This window comes from Equus caballus, chromosome 23 (genome assembly GCF_041296265.1).
Source record: "Equus caballus isolate H_3958 breed thoroughbred chromosome 23, TB-T2T, whole genome shotgun sequence".
NCBI lineage: Eukaryota > Metazoa > Chordata > Mammalia > Perissodactyla > Equidae > Equus > Equus caballus.
The window spans coordinates 68,291,030-68,315,321 of NC_091706.1; the positions used below are offsets into that span (position 1 = coordinate 68,291,030).

Consider the following 24,292-nt stretch of genomic DNA (forward strand, 5'->3'; position numbering starts at 1 on the left):
CCTATGATCCATTTCTAATTAATTTCCGTATATGCCATGAGGGTGGATTGAAGTTCATTTTTTACATATAGATACTCATTTTTTTCCAGCACCATTATGTTAAAAAATTATCCCTTTTCCTCCAGATTGCCTTTTTCAGATCAGTTGGCCATACGTGTGGGTCTGTTTCTGTGCTCTGCATCCTCTTCAGCAGACCTCCTTGTCTGTCCTTATGCCAGTACTGTGCCGTCTTCCTTAGTGGAGCTTTATAAGTATTGAGCTCAGGTGGTGCTAGTCTTCCTTCTTTGGTTTTCTTTTTCAAACTCCTTTTGATTATTCCAAGTCCTCTGAATTTCCATATGAATTTTAGAACCAGCTCGTCCATCTCTACCAAAAAAATGCTGGGATTTTAATCAGCCTTGTAATGAATTGGAAGATCTGTTTGTGGAAAATTGATATCTTAACAATCTTGAGTCTTCTGGCCTATGAACATTTATTTAATTTTTCTCAACAATATTTTGTGGCTTTTAGTGTATAAGTCTTGTACATCTTCTGTCAGATTTAAGCATAAGCATTTGATATTTTGATGCTATTGTAAGTAGCATTTCTAAAATTTTCACTTTATTCCTAGTATATAGAAATAAGTTTGATTTTTGTATATTGATCTTGTATCCTGCCACCTAGCTAAACTTACTTCTTCTTTCTGGAGGCTTCTTTGTAGCTTCCTTTGGGTTTTCTGTGTAGACTGGTGTGATGTGTGAGTAAAGACAGTGCTGCTTTCTCCTTTGCAGTCTGGATGCCTGTGGTTTTCTTGCTTCCTTGGCTGTAGGCTGGGAGCCGTGGTGCACTGTGGAGCAGAGTGGGAGACTCAGTTTCCCGCATGGAGTAGTGTCAGCTGTCAGGAGTGGGAGAGGCCCTTCACCAGGCTACGGAAGCTACCGTCTGTTTGCTGAGCGTTTGTCAGGAGCGATGTTGGATTTTGTCAGATCATTTTCCTGCATCCTTTGAGGTGATCATGTGGATTTTCTTTTTTGCCTGTTAATATGCTGAATTACCTTGACTTTTCTCCTAATGTTCATGAACCCTGCATTGTTTGAATCAGCCCCTCACTGTATCACAATTTCTTATCCTTTTCACATATTGATGAATTCTATTTGACAAAATTTTGTGAAGAATTGTTTGCATTTATGTTCATCGGGATAGTGGCCTGTTGTTTTCTCTTTTATACTGTCTCTGGTTTTGGTCACAGGGTAATGCTGGCCTCATAAAATTAGTTGGAGAATATTCTCTCCATTTCAGTTTTTGGGGAGAGTTTGTGTACAGTTGGACTCACTTCTTCCTTACGTGTCTGGTAGCATTCACCAGCAAAGTGCCCTCTGGGCCCGGAACGTTCTCTGTGGGGCTTTCGTGGCACGTTCAAGTGCTGTGACGATGCAGGACCCCGGGTTGCCTGTCTCCTGAGGGGCTCTGTGGTTTGTGTCTTTCAGGGGTTGCTGTTTCATCCGAGTTGTCACACTTGTTGGTGTAGAGCTGTTGGTGGTGTTCCCTCATTATTCCTATTCATATCTGTAGTGCTGTCCCCTTTGTTCCTGCTGCTGGTCTTCTCCCCACCCGGGTGGTTTGGCTAGAGGTTTATCGATTTGATTGATCTTGTCAGAGAAGTTGCTTTTTTTTCTTTTCATTGATTTCTATTCTGATCGTTATTATTTGCTTTTTTTCCTTTGGGTTTCGTTTGCTCTTACTCTAGTTTGTTTGTCTTTAGTTTTTACTTTTTATTGAGGAAAAACATATAGAGCACAAATCATGAGTGTGAACTTTCACAGGCTGAACACACCCACGTGATAAGCCCCCAGGTCAAGAATCAGAACATCTCCAGCCGCAGAGCCCCCTTGAGGGCCTCCCTGACCCAGGAGAGGCCTGCCCTGACTTGTACCCCCAAAGCTGGTTGTGCTTATTCTGGGCAGTGTACGTGTAATTGGAATCACACAGTATATGCTCTTTGTGTCAGGCTTCTTTCACTCAACATTATGTGAGATTCATCTGTTGTCTGTATAAGAGTAATTTACTCATTTTCGTTTCTGTGTGGTATTCCGTCCTGTGACTATATGTCTCACAGTTTTTCCCTCTCCTGTTGACAGACACAGGGAAACTTTCTGGTTTGGGGCTTGTGTAAATAATTCTCCTGTAAACATGTCTTTTCACGCATGTGTGTAAGCATTCCTCTCCAGCGGGAGTGGGAACACTGGGTCATAGGACAGCTGTGTGCTCAGCGTTAGCACCTGCTGTTTTCCTCAGTGGTTGTACCAGTTACACTCCCGCCACCAGAGGATGGAGTTCATGAGTGTTTTAGGCTGGGTGTGACTACGTGTGTCCTAGTCTACCATCAGTACTGTCCAGTGTTTGTTGAGCAACTGATTGAGTGAATACACAAGCACACGGCTGAAAAAAGAGACAGTTGTGACTGGGGCTGGCTGAACTCTTGTCAGATACCATCTGGGCCCAAAGACCAGCCATAAACAAGAGTCAGCCCCTGCCCTAAGAAACACACAGCCAGTATGGAGGGTTTAAAACTGTGCTCCTCCCATTGACTGATGACTGGATAGAGAAGACGTGGTGTGTATATATACAACAGAATACTACTCAGCCATGAAAAAGACAAAATCATCCCATTTGCAACAACCTGGATGGACCTGGAGGGTATTATGCTAAGCAAAATAAGCCAGACAGAGAAAGACAAACGTCGTGTGACTTCACTCCTGTGTAAAATATAAACAAACAGTGGACAAAGAAAACAGTTACCAGGGGAAGAGGGGTAGGGGGTGGGCACGGGGGTGAAGGGGAGCACTTATATGGTGACAGTCAAGAAATAATGTACAACTGAAATTTCACAATGATGTAAAACTATTATGAACTCAATAATTTAAAAAAAAGATTAAAAAAACCCCTGTGCTCCAGTGAGCTTTATGGGCTCTGTGTTCAGTACAAGGGAACTTGAACTGTCTGGCACTGGGAGGTGAGGAGCATGGCAGCCATGAGGCACAGCTTGAAGGCCGTCATCCCTCTGCCTGGAGGAGGCCCCAGGGTCATTTGGGCGAAGGCCATCACCAGCTGTGTGTACACAGGGCCCAGGCTCTTGGCCTCGCGAGCCTCCGTGGTCTCCTATGTTGAGAGGGCTCCACCCCACAGGGCTGTGAGCTGCGCCTTGAGCTTTGCACACAGGGCCTGGTCGGGCTTTTAGGGTGCAAGCTGAGGTTATTGATTGGGTTGTTCTTTTTCCCTAACATAGTCAGTGCTGTAAATGTCCTCCTCAGAGCTTGCTTTAGTGGCCTCTCACAAATTTGCATATTGATTTCATTTTCATTCAATTAAACATACTCTGGTTCCCTTTCAGCTTCTTCTTTCACCCATGCATTACTTAGAAGTGTGTTGTTGAGTCGCCAGATATTGGGGAATTTCCCAGAGATCTCCACACTTAATTCCCTGTGGTCGGAGCACACGCTTCGTGTGACCTGAGTCCTTTCCGTTTGAGGCACGTGTGAGAGCCAGTGTGGTCCGATGGGTGGATGCTTCTGTGCCTTGGATAAGAGTGTGTGCTGCTGCCCCAGGCGGGGTTCTGCCCCTGCCTCAGGCCGGTTGGTGCTTGTCCTCTGTGTCCATCCTGACGAGCCGTCCCATTGTTCTGTGAATTCTGGAGAGGTGGTGTTGAACTCTCCCAACTGGAGTTTTGGATGTCTGTTTGTTCTCGCAGTTCTGCCAGCTGTTGTTTCCTGTATTTTGTAGCTCTGCTATTAGGTGTATAAACATGTAGGCCTATGTTCTCTTTGTGAATTAACCTCCTTCCTCATTATTATGAAAAGACCCTCTCTCTCTGATAATATTCTTTGCTGTGAAATCCAGTTTATCTGATATTAATAGAGCCATTCCAGCTTTCTTTTGATGAGTGGTAGCATGGGTTATCATTTTTCATCCTTTAACTTTTTAAAACAACTTTATTTATAAATTCTTATACCATATCATTTACTGATTTAAAATGTGAAATTCACTGGCTTTTAGCATATTCACAGAGTTATGCATCTATTACCATAGTAATTTTAGAACATTTTCATTAGCTCAAAAAGACACCCCGTGGCGCTTAACTGACACCCCCTCCAACCTCCCCACGCCACCCCCAGCCCTGGCAACTCTTGATCAGCTTTCTGTCCCTAGGATTTGCCTGTTTAGATGTTTCATATAAATGAAATCATGCAGTATGTGGCCCTTTGTGCCTGGCTTTTTTCATGTAGCAGAATATTTTCAAGGTTGGTTTGTATTGTGCCATGGATTAGTAATTCATTTCTTTTTATTATCAAGTAACACTTCCTTGTATGGATAGACTACATTTTACTTATCCATTCATTAATTGATGGATGTTTGGATGGTTTCCACTTTTTGGCTATTATGAACATTTGTGTACAATTTTTGTGTGGATGTATGTTTTCATTTCTCTTGGGTCTGTATCTAAGAGTGGAATTGCAGGACCATATGGTAAGTGTATGTTTAACTCTTTGAGGCTCTGCCAGGCTGTTGTCCACAGCAGCTGCACCATTTTACATTCCCACCAACAATGCACAAGGGTTCCAGTTTTTCTATATCTTTGCCAGACTTGTTATTTTCCTTTTTTTTTGCTTGCAGCCATCCTAGTGGGTGTGAGGTGCTATCTCATTATGCTTGGACTTGCGCTTCCCTGATATATGTTGATGTTGAGCATCTTTTCATGTGCTTGTTGACCATTTGTTTATCTTCTTTGGAGAAATGTCTGTTCAAGTCCTCTGTCCATTTTTTAATTGGGTTGTTTGTCTTTTTATTGTGGAGTTATAGGAGTTCTTTATATATTCGGCATACTAGACCATTATCAGATATAAGGTTTGAAAATATTTTCTCCTATTGGGTAGGTTGCATTTTCACTTGATAGTGTCCTTTGATGCACAAATGTTTTAATTTTGGTGAAGTCCAATTTATTTTTTGTTGTTGGTTGTGTTTTTGGCGACACATGTTCCCATTGTCAACAAGGTCATGAAGATTTATTTATCCGTGTGTTTTCTTCTAAGAGTTGTGGTTTTAGTTCTTTATGTTTAGGTCTCTGATCCATTTTGAGTTAATTTTTTTTTTTTTGAGGAAGATTAGCCCTGCGCTAACTGCTGCCAATCCTGTTTTTGCTGAGGAAGACTGGTGCTGAGCGAACATCTGTGCCCATCTTCCTCTACTTTATATGTAGGACGCCTGCCACAGCATGCCGTGCCATGTCTGCACCCGGGATCCAAACCAGCAAACCCCGGGCTGCTGAAGCGGAACGTGTGCACTTAATCGCTGCGCCCCTGGGCCCGCCCCTATTTTGAGTTAATTTTTGTACCTGATGCAGAGTCAGGATCCAACTTCGTTTTTTCCTGTGGATTTCCATCTGTTCCAGTGCCGTTTGCTGAGAACTGTTCTTTCATCACTGAATCATCTTTGTACCCTTGTCAAGGGCAGATGACCCCCAAGCAAGGGTTTCTTTCTGGACTCTCTTGTGCCCTTGGTCTATAGTGTCTGTCCTTATGCCAGTACCGCACTGCTTTGATCATTGTAGCCTCATATTAAGTTTTGAAAGCCAGAATTTGAGTCTTCCCACTTGTTCTTTTTCAATATTGTTTTCGCTGTTCTGGGCCCCTTGCAATTCCTTATGAATTTCCATTTCTGCTGAAAAAGGCCATTGGAATTTTGATGGGGATTGCATTGAATCTCCAGTTAATTATCTTTTAAAGGGACTTAAATAATAAGATAAACAAGTCATTTACCCACATAATTACCATTTCTGGTGCTTTTCACTCCTCGTAAATCTAGATTTGCATCTGGTGTTGTTTTTCTTTGCCTGAAGGATTTTAACACTTGGCAATGCAGGCCTGCTGGTGATGAACTCTTTCAGCGTTTGTTTGTCTGACATCTTTGTTCCACGTCTGTTTGTGGACAGTGTTCAGTGGCTAGAGCACTGTGGTTGATGGGTTTGGTTTTTTTTTTCAAGATATTGCTCCACTGTCCCCAGGCTCATCAGAGGAGTCCGCTGTTATGTTTGCTGTCTGCCTTCTCTTCTGGCTGATGTTAGTCTTCTCCCTGCATCACTGGTTTTCAACAATTTTGTGATATGCCTTGGTGTAGTTTTCTTCATGTTTCTTGTGCTTGGGGGTTGACGAGCTGCTAGTATTTGTGGATTGATAGTTTCCATCAAATCTGGGAAATTTTTAGCCAGCGTTTCTTCAAGCCTTCTTCCTGCACACCCCTCTTCCTGCCCCCGGGACGCCCGTTACTGTGTGCAGGGTGCCTTGCGTGGTCCCTCAGCTCGCTCGTGCTGTTTGGTTTTCATCCTTCTTTTCTCTGAGTGTTTCACGTTGGGTAGACTCACTGCTTCTTCAGGTTACTTGCCTTTTCTTTTGCATGCGTGATCTGCTGTTAATCCTGCCCAGGTGCCTTTTCATCTCCTGCCTCCTGAGCCTGCGGAACTCAGGCCCGCCGTGTCTCGCACTGTCACTCGGTCAGTCTGGGCTCCTCTCGACCTCTAGACCGTGGACTGGCTTCCCTGACCCTTTGTGGGCCGAGTCGCCTGTGACCGGGTGCCAGGCTCTGCATTTCGCCATGTCGGGAGAAGGTGCCGTTACTCCTGTGTGTGTTCTCCACTTTGCTCTGGGATATAGTTTGATCCTTTTGGGTTTTGCCCTTAGGCTTTGTTGGTTGGGACCAGAGTGCATTTCCCTGGCTCCACAGTGGCCTGGCCCTGTGAGTGCTCCCCTCTGGCTGGTGGAACAAGTGTGGCTTCCTGCCTGTGCAAGCCATGAACTGTCCCTCCAGGTGGTCCTGCCGTCCTCCATGGCTTCCCTTCAGGCTCGCGCTGGCCGTCTGTCCCCTGCAGAGACACGGGGCTCGGGGCTCGGCTGTCCACGGATTGGCCGCCTTTGCTGCCTTGTTCACCGTCTTCCAGCACCATCCCCTCCACTCAGGCCTCCTGGCCGCCTTGGTCTCTCTGCACCGTGGCTAGAGCTGCTCCTTGCTCCTGGGGATTGGGGGCCGTTGTGGAGCACCCCCCGTGCCCCGCCTTTCGTTGCCTGGTGTCCAGCGACTTGAACACCGATCCTCAGCCTCCTGGAGTTCCGTTACTTTTAGTTCTCCCCACGGGAGGTAGATCTGATGCGGGGTCGGTGAGCCAAGGAGTTGAAAGAAAGATTTCTTAGGCTCTTAAGATCGGGCAGTAGTGCTCTTTTATTTAGAGAATAGAATAGCATGGGGACAGGACCCATGGGCAGTCAGAGTTTCTGCTGCCCCAAGTTGAGGGTTAGAGCTAAATTTAAGGCATAGGTATGTGAGTTATCTCTTTACAAGACAAAGAATATGTAAAAAAGTTAAAGGGGTATCAGTGCCAGTAGGGTCCGGCCATTTGGCGGTCCCACAACTTTTGGATAAGAATCAAACCGGATTGAATAAATGGCAGAAGTCACCGCTTGAATTTTATCCTCAGCTAAAGACAAAGGAGGATTTGGGGGGGGGGGGTCAGTTACATGAGGTTGCCAGACAGTAACCAACTTAAGTTCTTGCCTCTGGCATTGATTAAGAGCTTCTAGAGATAAGACCATCCCCCTTCTTCCTGACACAGAGAGGGAGGCATCTTCACAGATAGAGGTTTCCCTTAGAAATGTAAATGTTTCCCAACAAAGGGGCAAACAAATTCCACTCCTTGGAGCCTGAATCTCTTCTGTAGTTTTAAAACTAACCAGCCTAAAAATCCTCATCATAAGCCATTTTAAAATTAAGCAGCCTAAAAATCCTCATCAGATCCAGTCCCTGTGGCTGTTTTGTCTTGGCGGGAGGTGCAAGTCTCCAGCTCCACTGTCTTTGAGAAGCCGTGTGGAGCTCCTGGGCCAGGCTGGGAGCTGGACAGAGGTGAAGATTCGGGCCTAGGCCAGCAGGCCCAGACTTGTGTCAAACAGGAAATGGGTGGAAATGTTCCTCTCTCTCTCAAGAGATAAGGGCCTCCGTCTCCAGGAATCCTCTCTCAACTTGCTTTCCTTCCCTGAGCCAGGAGCCCTGTAGAGAGAGAGCGTCTCCCAGAGGTCTGCATGGTGGCCAGTGGGTAGGGGCCTCTGGAGAGGATGGAGAGTGAGGCCTGCCGGGGTCCCGTCCTGGCTCCTGGGGTGGTGCAGAGTGGGAGGGAAGGAGAAGCAGAGGCGCTTTCTGGGGGCCTGGCCCCTCTCCTGTGGGGACATGACCTGGTGGGAGGTCCCGTCTGGGACCCAGGTGTGGACTGGGCAGGCTGGCACCATTTCTGATTGCCGTTGCTCATGGACTCCTCCCTGAGCTCCACAGCCCTCACTGGGTCTGTGGTGGCATCCTCTCCTCTCTGCCTGGGTCTTCAGCTCTGCATCCAGGCCCTGGCCAGGCGAGTGGAGTCTCCTGACTTGGGACATGTGGTCCTGTTGGCTGGTTCTGAATGTCCTGGTTCACGTTCCTGTCCCCTCACTCGGGCCAGGCCTGGATGAGTGAACAGAGGCGTCAGGGTCAGGCAGCGGGGGAGCATCTCACCGAGCCTCAGTTTCCCCATCTGGAGGGGGCCTCGCACCCACCCTGGTCCTAGGGGCTTCCCTGCCCAGCCCCCAGGCAGGGCCTGGTTCCGCAGAGGGACTGTGCTGCAGCGATGTCAGCTGGGCCTCCTCTCCGTGTGTTCCACTGGGGGTCCCACCCTTACCTCGCCCCCTCCTTGCCCAGTCTCCAGGCCGGTCCTTGACTTGCTAGGCCCTCTTTAGTCCTGCCCCTGGGATCCCCAGACCCTCTGCGTCCCATCTGTAGGCCCCTCTACCCCTCCTTAGCCCCATGTCTGGCCACAGGACTGGTGCCGGGCTCTCTCTCATGAGCGTCTTGTCTCTGCCAGGCGTTCGGACAGGCGCACACAAACCACAAGAAGGTGGCCGCAGACGGCGAGAGCCGGGAGGAGAGTCTGATCCAGGAGTCGGCCTCCAAGGAGCAGTACTACGTGCGCAAGGTGCTGGAGCTGCAGACGGAGCTGAAGCAGCTGCGCAACGTGCTCACCAACACACAGTCGGAGAACGAGCGCCTGGCCTCAGTGGCGCAGGAGCTGAAAGAGGTTAGCAGTGGGCCTGGGCGGGGCCTGGGCGGGGTGAGGGTGTCTGTGGACTCGGGCTGGGATGTGGGCTGCTGAGAGTTGGGGGTGGGGGACCACACCATCAGTCATCCCACCTGCCCGCCCAGCCTCTCATGGTGCGGAAGGGCCCGAGTGGACGGTCCCAGCTCTGCACTTGAGCTAGTGTGAATCCTGGGTCCCACGGGCAGCCAGCCTGTTCCTCTTCCGGAAAACAGGACTGTAGCATCTGCCTGCCAGCTCCTGACATCGAAGTCAGAAGGGGCTGCCATGAATGGCTCCCGGGACCAGCTTAGCCCCTCATGGGCACCTGGCCATGAGAGGCCTGGCTGAATAGAGAGGGGAGGGCAAGCAGTCAACTGCCCTCAGAGGGAGGTGGAAGCCCAGGCTGCTGCCCCCAAGATGGGGTGAGACAGTGGCAGGGTCAGCAGGCGTAGCCAGAAGTCCACATGAGTGCAGTCCTGGCCGTGGTCTTGGGGACCCTGGTCCTTGGAGCCCCCAGGTTCTCATCAGGAAGGGTGAGAGGCCTTGTTCTGGGCCCAGGGAGACCCACCCTCTACTCTCTGTTCTCTTGGGGGGCAGTGACAGGTGACCAGATGGGTAAATGGTTCTGAGCGGTGGGCAGCTCTGAGGTCAACATCTCAGACAGGAGAGTTTGTGGTGGTCAGGGTCCCACAGAGCTGGGAGGGGACACTGGCGAGGTTTGGGACGGAGCCCAAGGTCTGACAGCAGCAGGCAGTGGGCAGCAGTCACCGTCCCTCCCCTGCTGCAGTTTGGGGTCAGCCTGTTGCCCGAGTGGAGCTTGGCCTGCATCCATTGGGTGGGCAGCCCTTGGAGGCTGGGAGCCAGAGTGCACGATCTGGTTTTCTCCTTTGGGATTGCTGTGGTCGGGGTCAGGGGAGGAGGGGCCTTGGTGCTGTCGGCCAGGCCCCTTTTTCCAGAAAAGCCCGGCCAGGCCCCTTTTTCCAGAAAAGCCAGTACAGGCGGTCTGCCCAGCCTGGGCACATTCTGCCCCTTCCCTCTTCCAGGAGGGCCTGTTACAGGCTGTCAGGAGGGCATGGATCCTGCTGACTCCTGGCTTTGGGCATCAGGAAATGAGCTCAGCCCGTCCTACATGCTGTGAGAGAAGAGCAGGTCTGGTGGGGCCGGGATTCCTGCTGTTCCTGTTGGGGCATCAGGAAGAAGCCTGCTGCTCCCCGCCCCGTGCACCCCGCCCCACCTGTGCCCTTCGCAGGCATTGTGGGATGGGCCGCATGGAGCCTTCTTGTGTTCCTGGTTTGGGTGGATGTTCCTCACTGCCACCTGCTTGGACCAGAACCCTGGTCACTGTCCCCACCATCATCAGCTCTGTCTGTCCCCGTCACTCTTCTGCCAGTCCTGGTCCTGTCACTTCGGCTTGAGCTGCTGTGCTGAGCTCCTCGGTGGCCTCAGGTATGGTGATCGCCCCCCCACACACCATCATGAGGCTCACACCCAAGGCTCAGGCCTGGCTGAGGAGCTTGGACCAAGAGGACATGATGTCAAGCACTGTCCTCCAGAAGCACCAGCCCATGCCTGCCTTGGTGTGACCCGGCCACGCAGGCCATGTGGGGTCGCCCGAGGAGATAAGCTTCCACGAGGAAGGTGTCTGCATCCCGGGGCCCAGTCCTGCCACTGTCCACGTTCAGTGACTGATGGACTAGCCGCGCTGTGCCCTCTGACCCACCCCCATCCTTCCTCCCTGCGATGACGGACTTAGGTGTCGATCTCCTCATGCCCAACTCTCCAGGAAGACCCTGTGGCCTCTGTCATGTGGCCCCTGTAACGGTCAGCATGTGGGACAGTTCCAGCTGCCCATAACTCATAACTCATCTGCTTGGTGACTCTCTGGGCTTCTGGTCACTTCCTTCATCTCACAGGTGGAGAGACCAAGGTGCTGTGTTCCTAAGGTCACTGGGCCGGCAGCTCTAGGGTCCTGACCTCTGACTTCTGCACAGTATGGACAGGTCCAGCCAGCTTTGGTCCTAGGACGTGGTCTTGGGCTCCATTTTGCAGATGGAGAAGTAGAGTCCCAGGGAGCCAGCTGGAGGCAAAGTCAGGTTAAGAAGACCAGCGTCCACCTGGACAGGGTGACTGGTCCACTGTGACCCTGCCCTGGCTGTATCAGTGGACCCCATCCTTCCTGTCCCACTGGACCCTGTCCTGGCCTTCCTGGTGGACCCTGTCCTTCCTGTAATGGTGGACTGTGTTCTAGTGGACCTCTGTGAGTCTTGGGCCCTGCACATGCCCAGGAGTGAGTGACAGAGATGTCCCAGCAGAGTCCCCTCTCTCACCCACCGCATGGGTCGGGAAAGGGCTTGTCTCCTGCCTGCTGGCATCTGGGCTGCGGGAGCCTCCTGGAAGGAAGCTGAGCATCAGGTCACAGCTGAGGTGGCTGGTGGGTCAGCAGGGGCAGTGCTGGCAAGCTCTGCAGCATGGGGTGGATGAGCTGGGACAGGAGGACACCCGTGTCTGGAGCCAGGGGATGGAGGATGGGGACTGTCATGTGGGTAGGTGGCCCAGAGACAGGAGGGGACGGGTGTGTAGAGGAGGCAGCAGGGGTGGGGCCCCGCAGTGGGAGGAGGAGCTGGAGGCCTGGATGGGTCCTGAGGGAACAGACCCTGTGAGGAAGCACACGTTCCTCCTGGGGAGCAGGGCTGGACTGACTTGCTTGGGGCACGTGCAGCATTTCCCCAGGAGATCAGGGCAGTTGGCGAGGGAGTGTCCGCAGGGGCAGGGTGGACGCCCCTGCCTGGGCAGCCTGCACAGGGTGAGCTCACTCCACCCCCACCTGTGAAATTACACATGAGAAACACTCCCTGCCCGGGCACGTTGGGGTTCCCCAGATTCTCAGGACCCCCAAGGGAAGGTGCCCCCCATTCTGTTCCCCCTCAGACCCTGGCTGGTGCCCAGCAGTTGCAGTTGTGGGTACCAGGGCTTCCTAGGAGCCGATATCTAGTTTATTACGTTTACCTAATTTTAAGATTTTATATTTTTCCTTTTTCTCTCCAAAGCCTCCCGGTACATAGTTGGATATTCTTAGTTGTGGGTCCTTCTAGTTGTGGCATGTGGGACGCCACCTCAGCATCGCCTGATAGGCGGTACCATGTCTATACCCAGGACTTGAACCGACGAAACCGTGGGCTGCCTGCAGCGGAGCGCGCGAACTTAACCACTTGGCCACGGGGCCGGCCCCCGTTTACCTAATTTTAATGACGTGTGACCAATCCCGTGTGCATCATGGCTGCAGTGTGCACAGAGTTCTGGAACCTTCCCCGGCCCTGCAGAAGCCACATTGCCTGGCCTCTCCCAGGACTCTGGTCAGACTAGCTTCAGTGTCTACCTCAGGACAGTGGGCCAATCCTGGGCAGTCACTCATCACCTCCCTGGAACCCGGTGGGACAGGGGTGGCAGGAGGCAAGGCTGGGCCCAGGCCCACCGGGCCCAGAGGAGAGAGCCCCCACCCCTGGGATTGCTGCCCCTGCCTTGCCTCACTGTGCTGTCTGGCTGGCATGGTTGTTGCTGGTCCCCAGGTCTCCTCCCCACGTGCCCTCCTGACCCTGGTCACCTTGCTCCCCCTCCCCTTGCCCACCAGAGCCCCTGTGGCCACAGCCCAGGCTGCAGGACTCCACAACCCAGGGTGTCGCATCGCTGCTCCAGAACATTCCGGGCAGGGAGTCCCCCTGCCGTGTCTGTCCCAGGGCCTGGGGCCCCCACCATGGGCCTTGGTCCCTCCTCCAGGAGTGGACTGGGAAAGTGGGTGGAGGCCCGGCCAGAAGAACAAAGGCCTCACTCGTTGTGGTCCTGCACTGTGACCTGCCAGTGCCTCCCACCCTAAAGCTGCTTCTCTGCCCTCTGGTGTGAGTCCCGTCTGCGTGCTCCTTTGTGGGCCTCTGCATGGTTTCCTGTGGAAGGGGAGTGTCTGCCCACACCCCCTCAGGGCACCAAGGGGGCGGAGGCGTGAGTGTGCGGGGTGACACAGGGGCTCTGAGGGGCACAGGAGACGTGACTGACCCAGCAGATCCCTGCTGGGTTCCCGAGGCTGGCACAGTCACACTGTTTTTGCCAATGAGTAACTGAGGTCCAGAGGTCCCGTGGAAGGGGGAGCTGAGGTGGGACCCCTTGCGCCCACCTTCTCCATCTGGCCTGCGCCACGTCGGGTGAGGCCTCCCATGTCTGCTGTGGCTGCCCCTCTTCAAGGCTGCTGTTGAGAGGCTCACCTGGCGAAGGTTCCCCCCCTTGGGGAACACCGAACCCCACGGTGGCCAGTTGGAGCTTGCCTGAGCCCTCAGTGGCTGGGCGTGTGCCAGGCGCAGGCACCCAGGCCTGGTGGTGCGGGGTGGACGCTCCATCGTCATGGGAAGTGCAGGGTGGGTGTTTGGGTCCAGCAGCTTCAGCAGACAGCTGCGCCCTCGCCTGCTGGCTGGTATCCTGGGGTAGCTTGTGACCTGGGCGTGCCTCACCCTGCTGCCCTTAGGGCCCACCTGTGGCCTTCAAAGACCTGCACGCCCTTTGTCAGCCCTGGTGCTTACGACAGGAGCCCTTGCTGGCCTGGTGACACATAAGGCAAGACAGGACTGCTGGGGCTCTGGAGACCTGCATGGGCCCCACTGAGCACATCTGTCCTGTCTGGAGCTGGGAAGGTCGCGTCTGCCTTGGCCGTGGGAGCTGCCCAAGTCTCTGTTTCCACACCTGGAGGGCCTTCCTGGTCTGCTGGTGTTGACGCGCAAACCCGTGGGGAGCTGGCGGGTTCCAGATCCTCCCCTTGGCTTCCTCCTCGCCTCGCCGGGTGGCCGTGTTGGGGCACGCCGCACGTGTTGGAGCCCGCCTGCGCTCCTAGCGCTGTGGCTTAGTGAGGAAAGCGGGAGGAGGTGCCAGGCGTTTCCAGCAGGGTCTGAGCAAGCCCTGCCTGTGTGTTCACGGAGAGTGCAGAGGCTCTATGTGGAGCGGTGGGGTGGGGCTCCAGGGCTCACGGAGCCGTGGGGGCTATGAGAGGCTCTGCAGCACTTATCAGGAGAGAGAGGACAGATGGGGGGGGGGCGGCGCAATGTTGACGGTGTTTCTCAGCTGACGGGAGGTGGGGGAGTGGTTGGGCAGACTGGCATTATGGCTGCTCCTATGGCCTGCAACGGGGTGGGATGGCGCATCAGTTGGGTGTGCACAAAGCCCGCAGCTTCCCCGCCAGCTGCCCTCACTGCCGCCTTCAGAGTGGAGCTGAGGCTCTGCCAGGGGAGCTGAGTGTGGCGACCACGGGGTGTTTCCTTCCCAGGCACCCTGCGCCCCCGCCATGAGAAGGCAGGGCTGAGTCACTGCCTCCTGTCCTCTCGGTGGCCTTGCGCCTGCCTGAACCAGTCCGAGCCATCCTAGCCTTCACCACCTCGCAAGGTGTAGGTCCCCACGAGCACACATCCGTGTGGTCACTGCCACCCACGAGGGCAGCAGGCACCCAGTGAGGACGTCTGGGTCATGTCCCTGCCCCTTGGAACTTCGAGTAGGGGTGAGCATGGTGCCCTCCCCACAGAGGCAGGCGCCTGGTGTGGTGCTGATAGCCCTACAGATGCATCGTGCTCTCCTTCCCCACGTTGGCGCCCGCACACCACACACCTCTGTCCAGGTGCTCTAGGCTCTCCCATTATCTGACCCCAACCCCCAGGGGGCAAGACCCAAATCTGTGTTCATTTCCCCAGGCTTCAGGCAGCAGAAACTGATCCCCTCACGGTTCAGGGTGCCAGACGCCCAAGTCCAGGCGTCAGGATGGCCTGTTTCTTCTGGTGGCCCTGCGGGTGTCCGCCATGCACCTCTGCCAGCTCTTGGCAGCTGCCAGCGACCTTGTGTCCCGGATGCGTCAATCCAGTCTCTGCCTGCTCTTCCCAGGGCCTTCTCCTGCTGTCTGTGTCTCCAGCTCTCCCTCTTCTAAGGTCTCAGTCACCGGATTAGGCCCGCCCTAATCCCTTGCACCTCAGCTCAACTGCACTGTGTCTGCAAAGGCCCTGTCTCCAAGTAAGGTCCTGCTCACAGGTTCTTGGTTAGCACTTCAGCATGTCTTTATGGGGAACACAGTTAAACCCATGACAGTCTACCCTCTGGCCCCCATAAGTCGTATTCTTCCCACATGCAAAGTTTATTTACCTCATCCTCACATCCCAAGAAGTCTTAGCTGGTTTCAGCATCGACTCTGAGTCCCAGATCTCATCTAAACCCTCTAACTCAGGCTGGCTGAGACTCCGGGGATGGTCTGTCCTGCGGTGAGCTTCCTCCCTGTGCAGACGGCTGCTTCCAGAGCACAGTGGTGGGGCAGGCGGAGGAGAGATGTTCCTGTTCTGAGGGAGAGGGAAGGGAAGGCAGGAAGGAGTGCGGTCCCAGCCAGTCCGCAGCCTGGCCAAGGAAGCCCCGCTCTCAGGGCCTGAGGGCCCTGGGGCCCGGTACCCCACCCTGGGGGGCCAGGAGGAATGGGCCTGCTGGCCACACAGGCCACAGGTGTGAGCTGCCCCTCGGTGCCCTCGGACACGCTTCCTCCCCTTGTGCCATGAGGACATGCTGAGTCGTTCCCAGAGCTTCGAGGTCTGGTTCTTTTCTGCTTACCAGTTCTCCCCTCAGTTTCTCCTTTCACCTTTTATTATAGGCAGCAAGGAGAACCCGTCCAGGTTCTTGGTGACTCAGCCAGGTTTCTGCTGCTTCACAACAGGGACGGCCTTTCCTCGGTCCCTTGTCCCCCCCGGCCTCAGCAGGAGCGCCTGTCGCTGCTTCCCCTGCTCCCCGTGTCTTTCTTGACACGGCATTTGCTGAGACAGCGCAGCTCTCTCTGCGGCTCTGCTCGCTCCCCTAGAGCATGCTGGAAGCGGTCATGTTGATGCCGGCGCTCTCCTGGCCCGGCCATCCCCCGCTCCATGTGTGTCCACATTTTCAGTGTTGGTCACAGCAGCGCCTCCCTCCTGGTACTAGGCTTGGGTCCGTTTTCTTGGGCTGCCCTAACACATTACCACAGTTGCTGGCTTAGAGCGACGGCAGTTCCTCCTCTTAGGTTCGCGTCTGCAGCGAGGGTGTTGGCAGGGCCGTGCGCCCTTTGGGGCCTCTCTGGCTCCTGGAGGTGGCAGCCCTCGGCATTCCTTATCTGTGCCCGCATTGCTCCAGTCTCGGCTTCAGTTGGCACCTTCTCTTTGTATGGCTCCATGGCTCTGACAGGGCTGGCGCTCGGGCTGTGGCCTCCTGGCGGTCATACCCTTTCCGGGGAGTTGAGCAGACCAGCGGCCAGGGACCGCTTCTGTGGCACGCTGTACTGGCTGCTCTGTGGGCCAGACTCCAGGCCTGCCTTCAGTGTGGCACCCCTCCCCACCTGCTCAGGACCTTCCTCGGAGGCAGCTGACACCCGCGGGTGACTTGCGTGCGTCTGCGGGCGACTTTAGGGAGCCCCAGGGGACGGGATGGAGCCCAGAGCGGTGCCAGCGTGACCGGCACTCAGCAGTGGAGGAGCGAGTGGCACCCTTGGCGTGGTCAGGTGCTGAGCACAGCGCCTGTACAGACGGCACCCATGGGAGGTCCCCTGAGCAGGCCGGCTCCATGCGCCATCCAGGTCCGCTTCTGCGAACAGCCAGGGACGGAAAGCAGGTTGGTGGGTGCTGATTGTGTGTGGTTTCTTTTCAGGGTGGTGGAAAGGTGGGACCAGATAATGCTTCCCAGCTCTGGACACACTAGAACCGCTGAATTGTGCACTTTCAGTCAATGAACCTTACGGTGTGTGGGTTACGTCTCAGTAAAGGACAGAGACGACCCCTGTGCAGGAAGGCTCGATGTGGTTCAGCTCAGCAGGGCTCCTGGGTGCAGCCCAGGCACGTGGATTCGGGGGAGCAGAGGGCTCTGCCCTGGGCAGTCAGGCTAGCCTGTGCTCTCGTCTCCCTCTGTTCTCTTTCCATCCACCTCAGGGCCAGTTTCTGAGGGCAGTTGTGGAATTTTAAATAAAGCCCGTTCACAGGCACAGGAGTGTAACTTGTTCACAGCCAACCCTGCCTCCTCTGATTGTCTCACCTCCGTGTCCTCCCACGCTGCGTGGACAGGTGCCCCCACAGGTACATTGGGCTGAACTGCAGGTGGGGAGCACCCAGCCTGCATTACCAAGCAGTGCAGCGAGCAAACACAGTCATGGTTCTAACCTCCTGGTCATCGCATTAGTGCTGAGGGCTCTCCAGAAAAGTAGACCAGTAGAGAGTGTGTGTGTGTGTGTGTGTGAGAGTGATGGGTCTGTGTGTGTGTGTGTGTGATGGAGGGTGTGAGTGTGAGTGATGGGGGATGTGTGTGATGGAGGTTGTGAGTGTGAGTGATGGAGGGTGTGTGTGTGAGAGTGATGGAGGATGCGTGAGTGTGAGGGTGTGAGTGATGGAGGGTGTGTGTGTGTGAGTGATGGAGGGTGTGTGTGTGATGGAGGTTGTGTGTGAGTGATGGAGGGTAGGTGAGTGTTGGAGGGTGTTGTGTGAGTGTGAGTGATGGAAGGTGTGAGTGATGGAGGGTATGTGTGAGTGATGGTGTGTCTGTGAGTGTGAGTGATGGAGGGTGTGTGTGTCAGTGAGTGATAGAGTGTGAGTGGTGGAGGGTGTGAGTGTGAGTGATGGGGGTGTGTGTGATGGAGGGTGTGAGTGTGAGTGATGGAGGGTGTGTGAGTGATGGAGGGTGTGTGAGAGTGCGTGTGATGGAGGGTGTGAGTGTGAGTGGATGGTGTGTGTGTGAGTGTGAGTGATGATGTGAGTCTGAGTGATGGAGGGTATGTGAGTGATGGAGGGTATGTGAGTGTGAGTGATGGTGTGAGTGTGAGTGATGAAGGTGTGAGTGTGAGTGATGTGAGTGTGAGTGATGGAGGGTGAGAGTGTGAGTGATGGAGGGTGTGAGTGTGAGTGATGGAGAGTGTGAGTGTGAGTGATGGAGGGTGTGTGTGATGGAGGGTATGTGAGTGTGAGTGATGGTGTGAGTGTGAGTGATGGAGAGTGTGAGTGTGAGTGATGGATGGTGTGTGAGTGTGAGTGATGATGTGAGTGTGAGTGATGGAGGGTGAGTGATGGAGGGTGTGTGTGTGAGTGTGAGTGCGTGGGTGGAGAGAGAGAAAGAGATTTATGGTGAGGAATTGGCTCCACCACTGGAGGCTCTGGCAGGTCCAAAATCTGCAGGATGGGCCAGCTGGCTGGAGACCCAGGGAGGAGTCCTTGTTGCAAGGAGTCCGAAGGCTGTGAAGAGGTAGAATTTTCTCTTCCTGAGAATTCTAGTCCTTTTTTTTTTTTTTTGTAAAGATTTTATTTTCCCTTTTTCTCCTCAAAGCCCTCCTGTACATAGTTGTGTATTTTTAGTTGTGGGTCCTTCTAGTTGTGGCATGTGGGATGCCACGTCACCATGGCTCGATGAGTCGTGCCATGTCTGTGCCCAGGATCTGAACTGGCGAAACCCTGGGCCATTGAAGCAGAGCGTGTGAACTTAAAGGACTATAGGAGTCCTTTTTTAAAACCTTCGGCTGATTGGATGGGGCCCAGGCACATTGTGTAGAGTAATCTTTGCTCAGAGTCTGCTGAGTTAAGTGTTAACCTCGTCTAAAGAATACCTGCACGGTGACATCTAGCCTGGTGTTGACCAGATGTCTGGGCGCTGGGGCCCAGCCCCGCTGACACTGAGGTTAACCTTCGCAGTCGGGTGGACGTAACTGGAGGAGCTGGCAGAGTTGGGGCTGTGTGCAGAACTTTGCTCGAGATTCCACCTGCCTCTCAAGTGAGTGTAGCGAGTGTGTTCCTCCTGCAGCCTCGTGCCGTCCTGGGTCCACTCTGCCTGTTTCTCAGGAGCCCTGTTCTCCTGTGGGCCTTGCTTTCCTCCGTTTGATAACTTGGCATCATCTCTCTCGTGTCAGCTCTCAGGCACCTCCCAGGCCACTTCATGAGGGGCTGCGTGCTTCCCTGTGCTGGAGGTTTAGCAGGAAGTGTTTGTCCGGTGTGCTGGCTGTACATGTCGACCCCCCCTCTCTGCTTTCCTTTTCCCACTTTACAAATCCAGTATTACTGTTCTTTGTGGACTTGCGTGGAATCGTGGACTCTCGTCTGCAAAGGGTGTGTGTGCAGGGATGCGATCACAAGAAACCCGGGCACCGTGGAGAGGCCAGAGTGCTGGGAGTAGTCAGAGCGAGCTGTGGGGCCCACTGGTGACAGTATGTCTAGCCGAGGGTCCGGTTTGGGGGCGTGGGCCTGGGGGGACCAGCGCTTTGCAGCTGTGCGGGAGGGTGCTTGGAGCCGTGGGAACAGGGGACTTGGAGGGAGATGGAGAGCGTGTCTAGGGACAATTCTGCCTCCAAGGGACATTGGCTATGTCTGGAGACAGTTTCAGTTGTCACAACAGGGGAGGGCTGCCTCGAGTGTGCAGGGGTCAGAGAGCCACTAAATGTCCTGCTACAGGATGGCCCTGGAATGTCGCAAGACGCAGGCTAAGGGACCCAGGTCCTGCGCGTGGCACGTGGCGGCAGCAGGTGGAGGATGCCTAGCAGTCTGGGTTGCGCAGTGACCGCCAGGTCTTTGCTTGCCTCACCGTGCGTGGATGCTTGGTCCTCGAGGCCTCTTGGAGGCAGGAACTATTTTTTAATGGCTTTATTGAGATAATTCACATCCTTAAGAGTATACAATTCAGTGGATTTTAGTATATTCACAGATTTATGCACTACCCCGAATCACTTTTAGAATATCTTGTCACTTAGCACTCCCTCTCCACCGCCCCCGGAACCACTGATCTGCTTTCTGTCTCTGTGATCTGCCTATTCTGGACTTTTCAGATCAGTGGAGTCACAGTATGTGACCTCTTGTGTCTGGCTTCTTTCACTCATGACAGTGTTTTCCAGGTTTGTGCGTGTACAGCGTGTCAGTACATCACTTCTTGGCATGGCTGCTAACACCCATAGACATGTCACGTGTTGTTACCCACTCAGCAGCTGGTGGGCAGTGGGTGTTTCCACCTGTGGCTTTTGTGAGTGTGCATAAGTTTTGTGTGGACTTGTCCTCTGGTTTCTCAGGGGCATGCCGAGGGGGCATTGCCGCGTCATGTGGTCACGCTGCTGGCATTTCCATGCCGCACCACTGCACACCTGCCAGCAGTGTGTCAGGGAGGAGCTGCTTCTGACGCCATTTTACAGATGAAGAAACCGAGTTTCCAAGCAGGCTGAGACCCTGCGCTGTTCACCTTCACGCTGCACCACCTGGGGCCCTGACTCCCTCCAGGCGGCTGCAGCGGGCGCCACAGTGGGCCTGGGCCGAGTCCTGGCCATGTAGCCATCACGGTGGGCCTGGCCGTGCCGAGCTCCCTGTGCCCCAGGGGTGGTGGGGCCAGCTGGGGCAGGCTGCTCATACACACCTTCCTCCCGGCAGATCAACCAGAACGTGGAGATCCAGCGTGGCCGGCTGAGGGATGACATCAAGGAGTACAAGTTCCGTGAGGCCCGCCTGCTGCAGGACTACTCGGAGCTGGAGGAGGAGAACATCAGCCTGCAGAAGCAGGTGTCTGTGCTCAGGCAGAACCAGGCAAGTGTTGGGGTCAGGCGCTGGGTGGGTTGGCTCTGGGCCACAGGCCTCATCCCCATCACTTTGCTGTCTCCGTGGTGAGAAGGCGTTCCCCGTGCCTCCTTCACACTCCCAAGCCCAGGACCACAAAAGGAGGCCTTTGGCTATAGTTCTGGCTGACCACTGGCCTGGCCAAGACATCCTGGCCGGTAAAAATGGAAAAACATACAGGAGGTGATAAAGAGGTGAAACCAAAAAGCCCCAGGAGCTGGGTATCCAGCTCTGTCCCCTTTAGGTGGCGATGGGGGGGCCCGAGACAGCCCTGTGCCCTGTGGGGCCCTGGAGCTCTCAGCATGCATCCTTCCTGCTGTTTCAGATGTGCCAGCCCCCTTTGTCCCCGTGTGGCCCTGGGCCTCGGGGTGACCCTCTAGGTGAAGCCAGGTGGGCTATGAGGAGCAGTGTGGAGATGTCCAAGCTGTCGTCTCCCGCCCTTGAGTAACCCCAGGACAGTGGGACGGGAGGGTCACCTCCATCCGTGACGGGACACCCAGGTGGTCCTGGGCACTCCCACCACCTCAAGGCCTGCCCTTGCCACCTCCTTCCCCAAGAGCCACAGCTCTGCAGAATGTGGATGGGGGGACCTTCTTCCCAGGAGCCCCAGACCCTGGGGACCTGGATGCTGAAGTTCTGCACAGAGAAGCGTCGGCCCCCCTCTTTTGCTGACAACAAAACCCGTGTGTTTGTAGAACCAGCAGGGAATAGATCTCCTGGAATGCGGGCCCAGGAGCTCCACCTCTGGCTGCACCGCAGTCCCGCTGTGACACACACAGCGTCCTGAGGAGAGCGAGAAGGAGCCCTGGGTAGCACATGGTGGAGTCCGACCCCGTCCCTGGGCAGCAGCCCACAGTGATCCACTGGTCCTGCCTCTGAGTCTTGGCATCCTTATTTCTTGCACAAATGTTACAGAATAATGGAAATGTTTTAAAAAATTGCCTGGAGACCCTGAGCCCCCATCATACCTTCGTCTCTCTCTGCCCTCCCCTGCCTACCTGCACGTAGAGTTTCAGACTGTGCCTCACCCACTCCCGCCGGGCGTCTGCCGGCCTGGGTGCCGTGAGCTGCTACAGCATGTCCCACCTCGGTGGAGCTCAGGGCCCTCATTCTGAGATGTGGTCAGATGTAACAGTCATCGCGCACATCTAGATGCATGTTTTATATATTTTAAAGTATTTAATCAATTTAATGTTAATTAAGTAGTCTTGCAGAATATAAAATCAGTGTGCACTTGTTAACGTTTCAAGTAACCAGACACGTTGCAGCATGGAGGTGTGTGTGTTCTGATTTCCACGGCATCGCTGGCCCTGAGTGAATCTCACACCACATGCACATGCGTCCCAGACATGGGCTGAGCATTTCTTGTGCGTCTGCACCTGATGCCCGGAGCCTCTGAGCATCCACATCCTCCCGGCTGTGGAGTCAGCACGGTCGCTTCCTCCCAGGTGGGCACAGACGAGTGTCGACCTCTCTTCCTCAGGTGGAGTTCGAGGGCCTCAAGCATGAGATCAAACGACTGGAGGAGGAGACCGAGTACCTTAACAGCCAGCTGGAGGACGCCATCCGGCTCAAGGAGATCTCAGAGCGGCAGCTGGAGGAGGCGCTGGAGACGCTGAAGACGGAGCGGGAGCAGAAGAACAGCCTGCGCAAGGAGCTGTCGCACTACATGAGCATCAACGACTCCCTGTACACCAGCCACCTGCACGTCTCCCTGGACGGCCTCAAGCTCAGCGACGACGCTGAGGCGCTGGCCAACGGCTTCGAGCATGGTGCACTGGCCAAGCTGCCGCTGGACAACAAGACTTCCACACCCACCAAGGACGGCCTTGCCCCGCCGTCCTCCAGCCTCGTGTCTGACCTCCTCAGCGAGCTCAACATCTCCGAGATCCAGAAGCTGAAGCAGCAGCTGATGCAGGTGAGTGGCTGGTGGCACCGGGATCCCACCCCATCCAGGTCTCATCACGGCTCTGGGCTCAGGGCCCACGTGCACCGTCCCCAACTCCGCTCCTGTCCCCTCCTGGTGTTGGCCAGACCTGCTGGCCACCAGGACAGTGCCTGCCTGACACTGTCGATGGTATGCACCTTTTTGTACTTAGGTTTATTTCAAATTCCCCGTCATTACCATAGTGGAACTGCAACGCTGCAGGTGGAAGGTGCCCAGAGAAGCAGGTTCCTGATGATGAGATTGAGGTTTGGGCACCGTCCGAGGTTTTTGTGTCCCTCTGCAGTGCCCACATGCAGTCTCCTCCACCGTGTCCTGTGGACGTAGCACATCCTGTCCCAGACCAAACAGAATCCCAGGGTCTGTACCACCGACCCTCGGTTTGCTGTGTGTCCTCGGAAGGGGCCCTCCCAGCCCCCCAAGCCTCTGGGCATGGGGAAGACCCATCATGGCCCCACACATGACTCCCCCGCCTGGACGTGTCACAGACAGGCCAGCAGAGTGACAACCGTGGCACAGCTGGGGTCACTACTGGGTCTGTCTGGGTGTGGGCCCTGCAGGCTGCTGACAGGCCCTTCCTATGTCTTTGCAGATGGAGCGGGAGAAGGTGGGCCTGCTGGCGACGCTGCAGGACACACAGAAGCAGCTGGAGCAGGCACGGGGGGCCCTGTCAGAGCAGCACGAGGAGGTGGGCCGCCTCACGGAGAGCCTGAGTGCTCTGCGTCGCCTGCAGGCCGGCAAGGAGCGGCGCACAGCCCTCGACAGTGAGAAGGAGCACGACAGCCGCGAGGACGGTGACTACTACGAGGTGGACATCGACGGACCCGAGATCCTGGCCTGTAAGTACCGTGCGGCTGTGGCAGAGGCCAGTGAGCTCCGGGAGCAACTGAAGGCCCTGCGTAGCGCACACGAGGCCGGTGAGGCCCAGCATGCTGAGGAGAAGGCCCGGCACGAGGCTGAGAGCCAGGCGCTCAGTGAGAAGGTCTCCCTGCTGGAGAAGGCCAGCCGCCAGGACCGTGAGCTGCTGGCCCGGCTGCAGACGGAGCTGAAAAAGGTGAGCGACGTCGCAGGCGAGACGCAGGGCAGCCTGAGTGCGGCCCAGGACGAGCTGGTGGCCTTCAGCGAGGAGCTGGCCAGCCTCTACCACCACGTCTGCATGTGCAACAACGAGACGCCCACCCGTGTTGTGCTGGACTACTACCGCGAGGGACCAGCTGGTGCTGGCCGCTGCAGCCCCGAGGCCCGTGGGCACCGCTCACCCGTCCTGCCCAAGGGGCCACCGGCCACGGAGGGTGGGGCCGGGGACAGCAGCCCCTCGCCTGGCTCCTCGCTGCCTTCGCCCCTGAGCGACCCGCGCCGGGAGCCCATGAACATCTACAACCTGATTGCCATCATCCGTGACCAGATCAGGCACCTGCAGGCGGCCGTGGACCGCACCACGGAGCTGTCGCGACAGCGCCTGGCCTCGCAGGAGCTGGGCCCTGCCGCGGACAAGGACCGGGAGGCGCTCATGGAGGAGATCCTCAAGCTGAAGTCGCTGCTCAGCACCAAGCGGGAGCAGATCACCACGCTGCGCACTGTGCTCAAGGCCAACAAGCAGGTACGCACGGCGTGTGGCCAGTGGGCAGCCAGGCG

General features: G+C 55.2%; 1 protein-coding gene across 2 annotated transcripts in view; it reads left to right on the plus strand.

Annotated features, from left to right (window-relative positions):
* BICD2 (BICD cargo adaptor 2) overlaps positions 1-24,292 on the plus strand; it is a 50,232-nt gene that overhangs the window by 20,236 nt on the left and 5,704 nt on the right. For both annotated transcript variants that reach the window (XM_023627619.2, XM_023627618.2), the window contains exons 2-5: positions 8,909-9,121; positions 20,530-20,682; positions 22,196-22,630; positions 23,250-24,257. In XM_023627619.2, the coding sequence (XP_023483387.1) occupies positions 8,909-9,121; positions 20,530-20,682; positions 22,196-22,630; positions 23,250-24,257 (1,809 nt within the window). The remainder of the gene's footprint in view (positions 1-8,908; positions 9,122-20,529; positions 20,683-22,195; positions 22,631-23,249; positions 24,258-24,292) is intronic.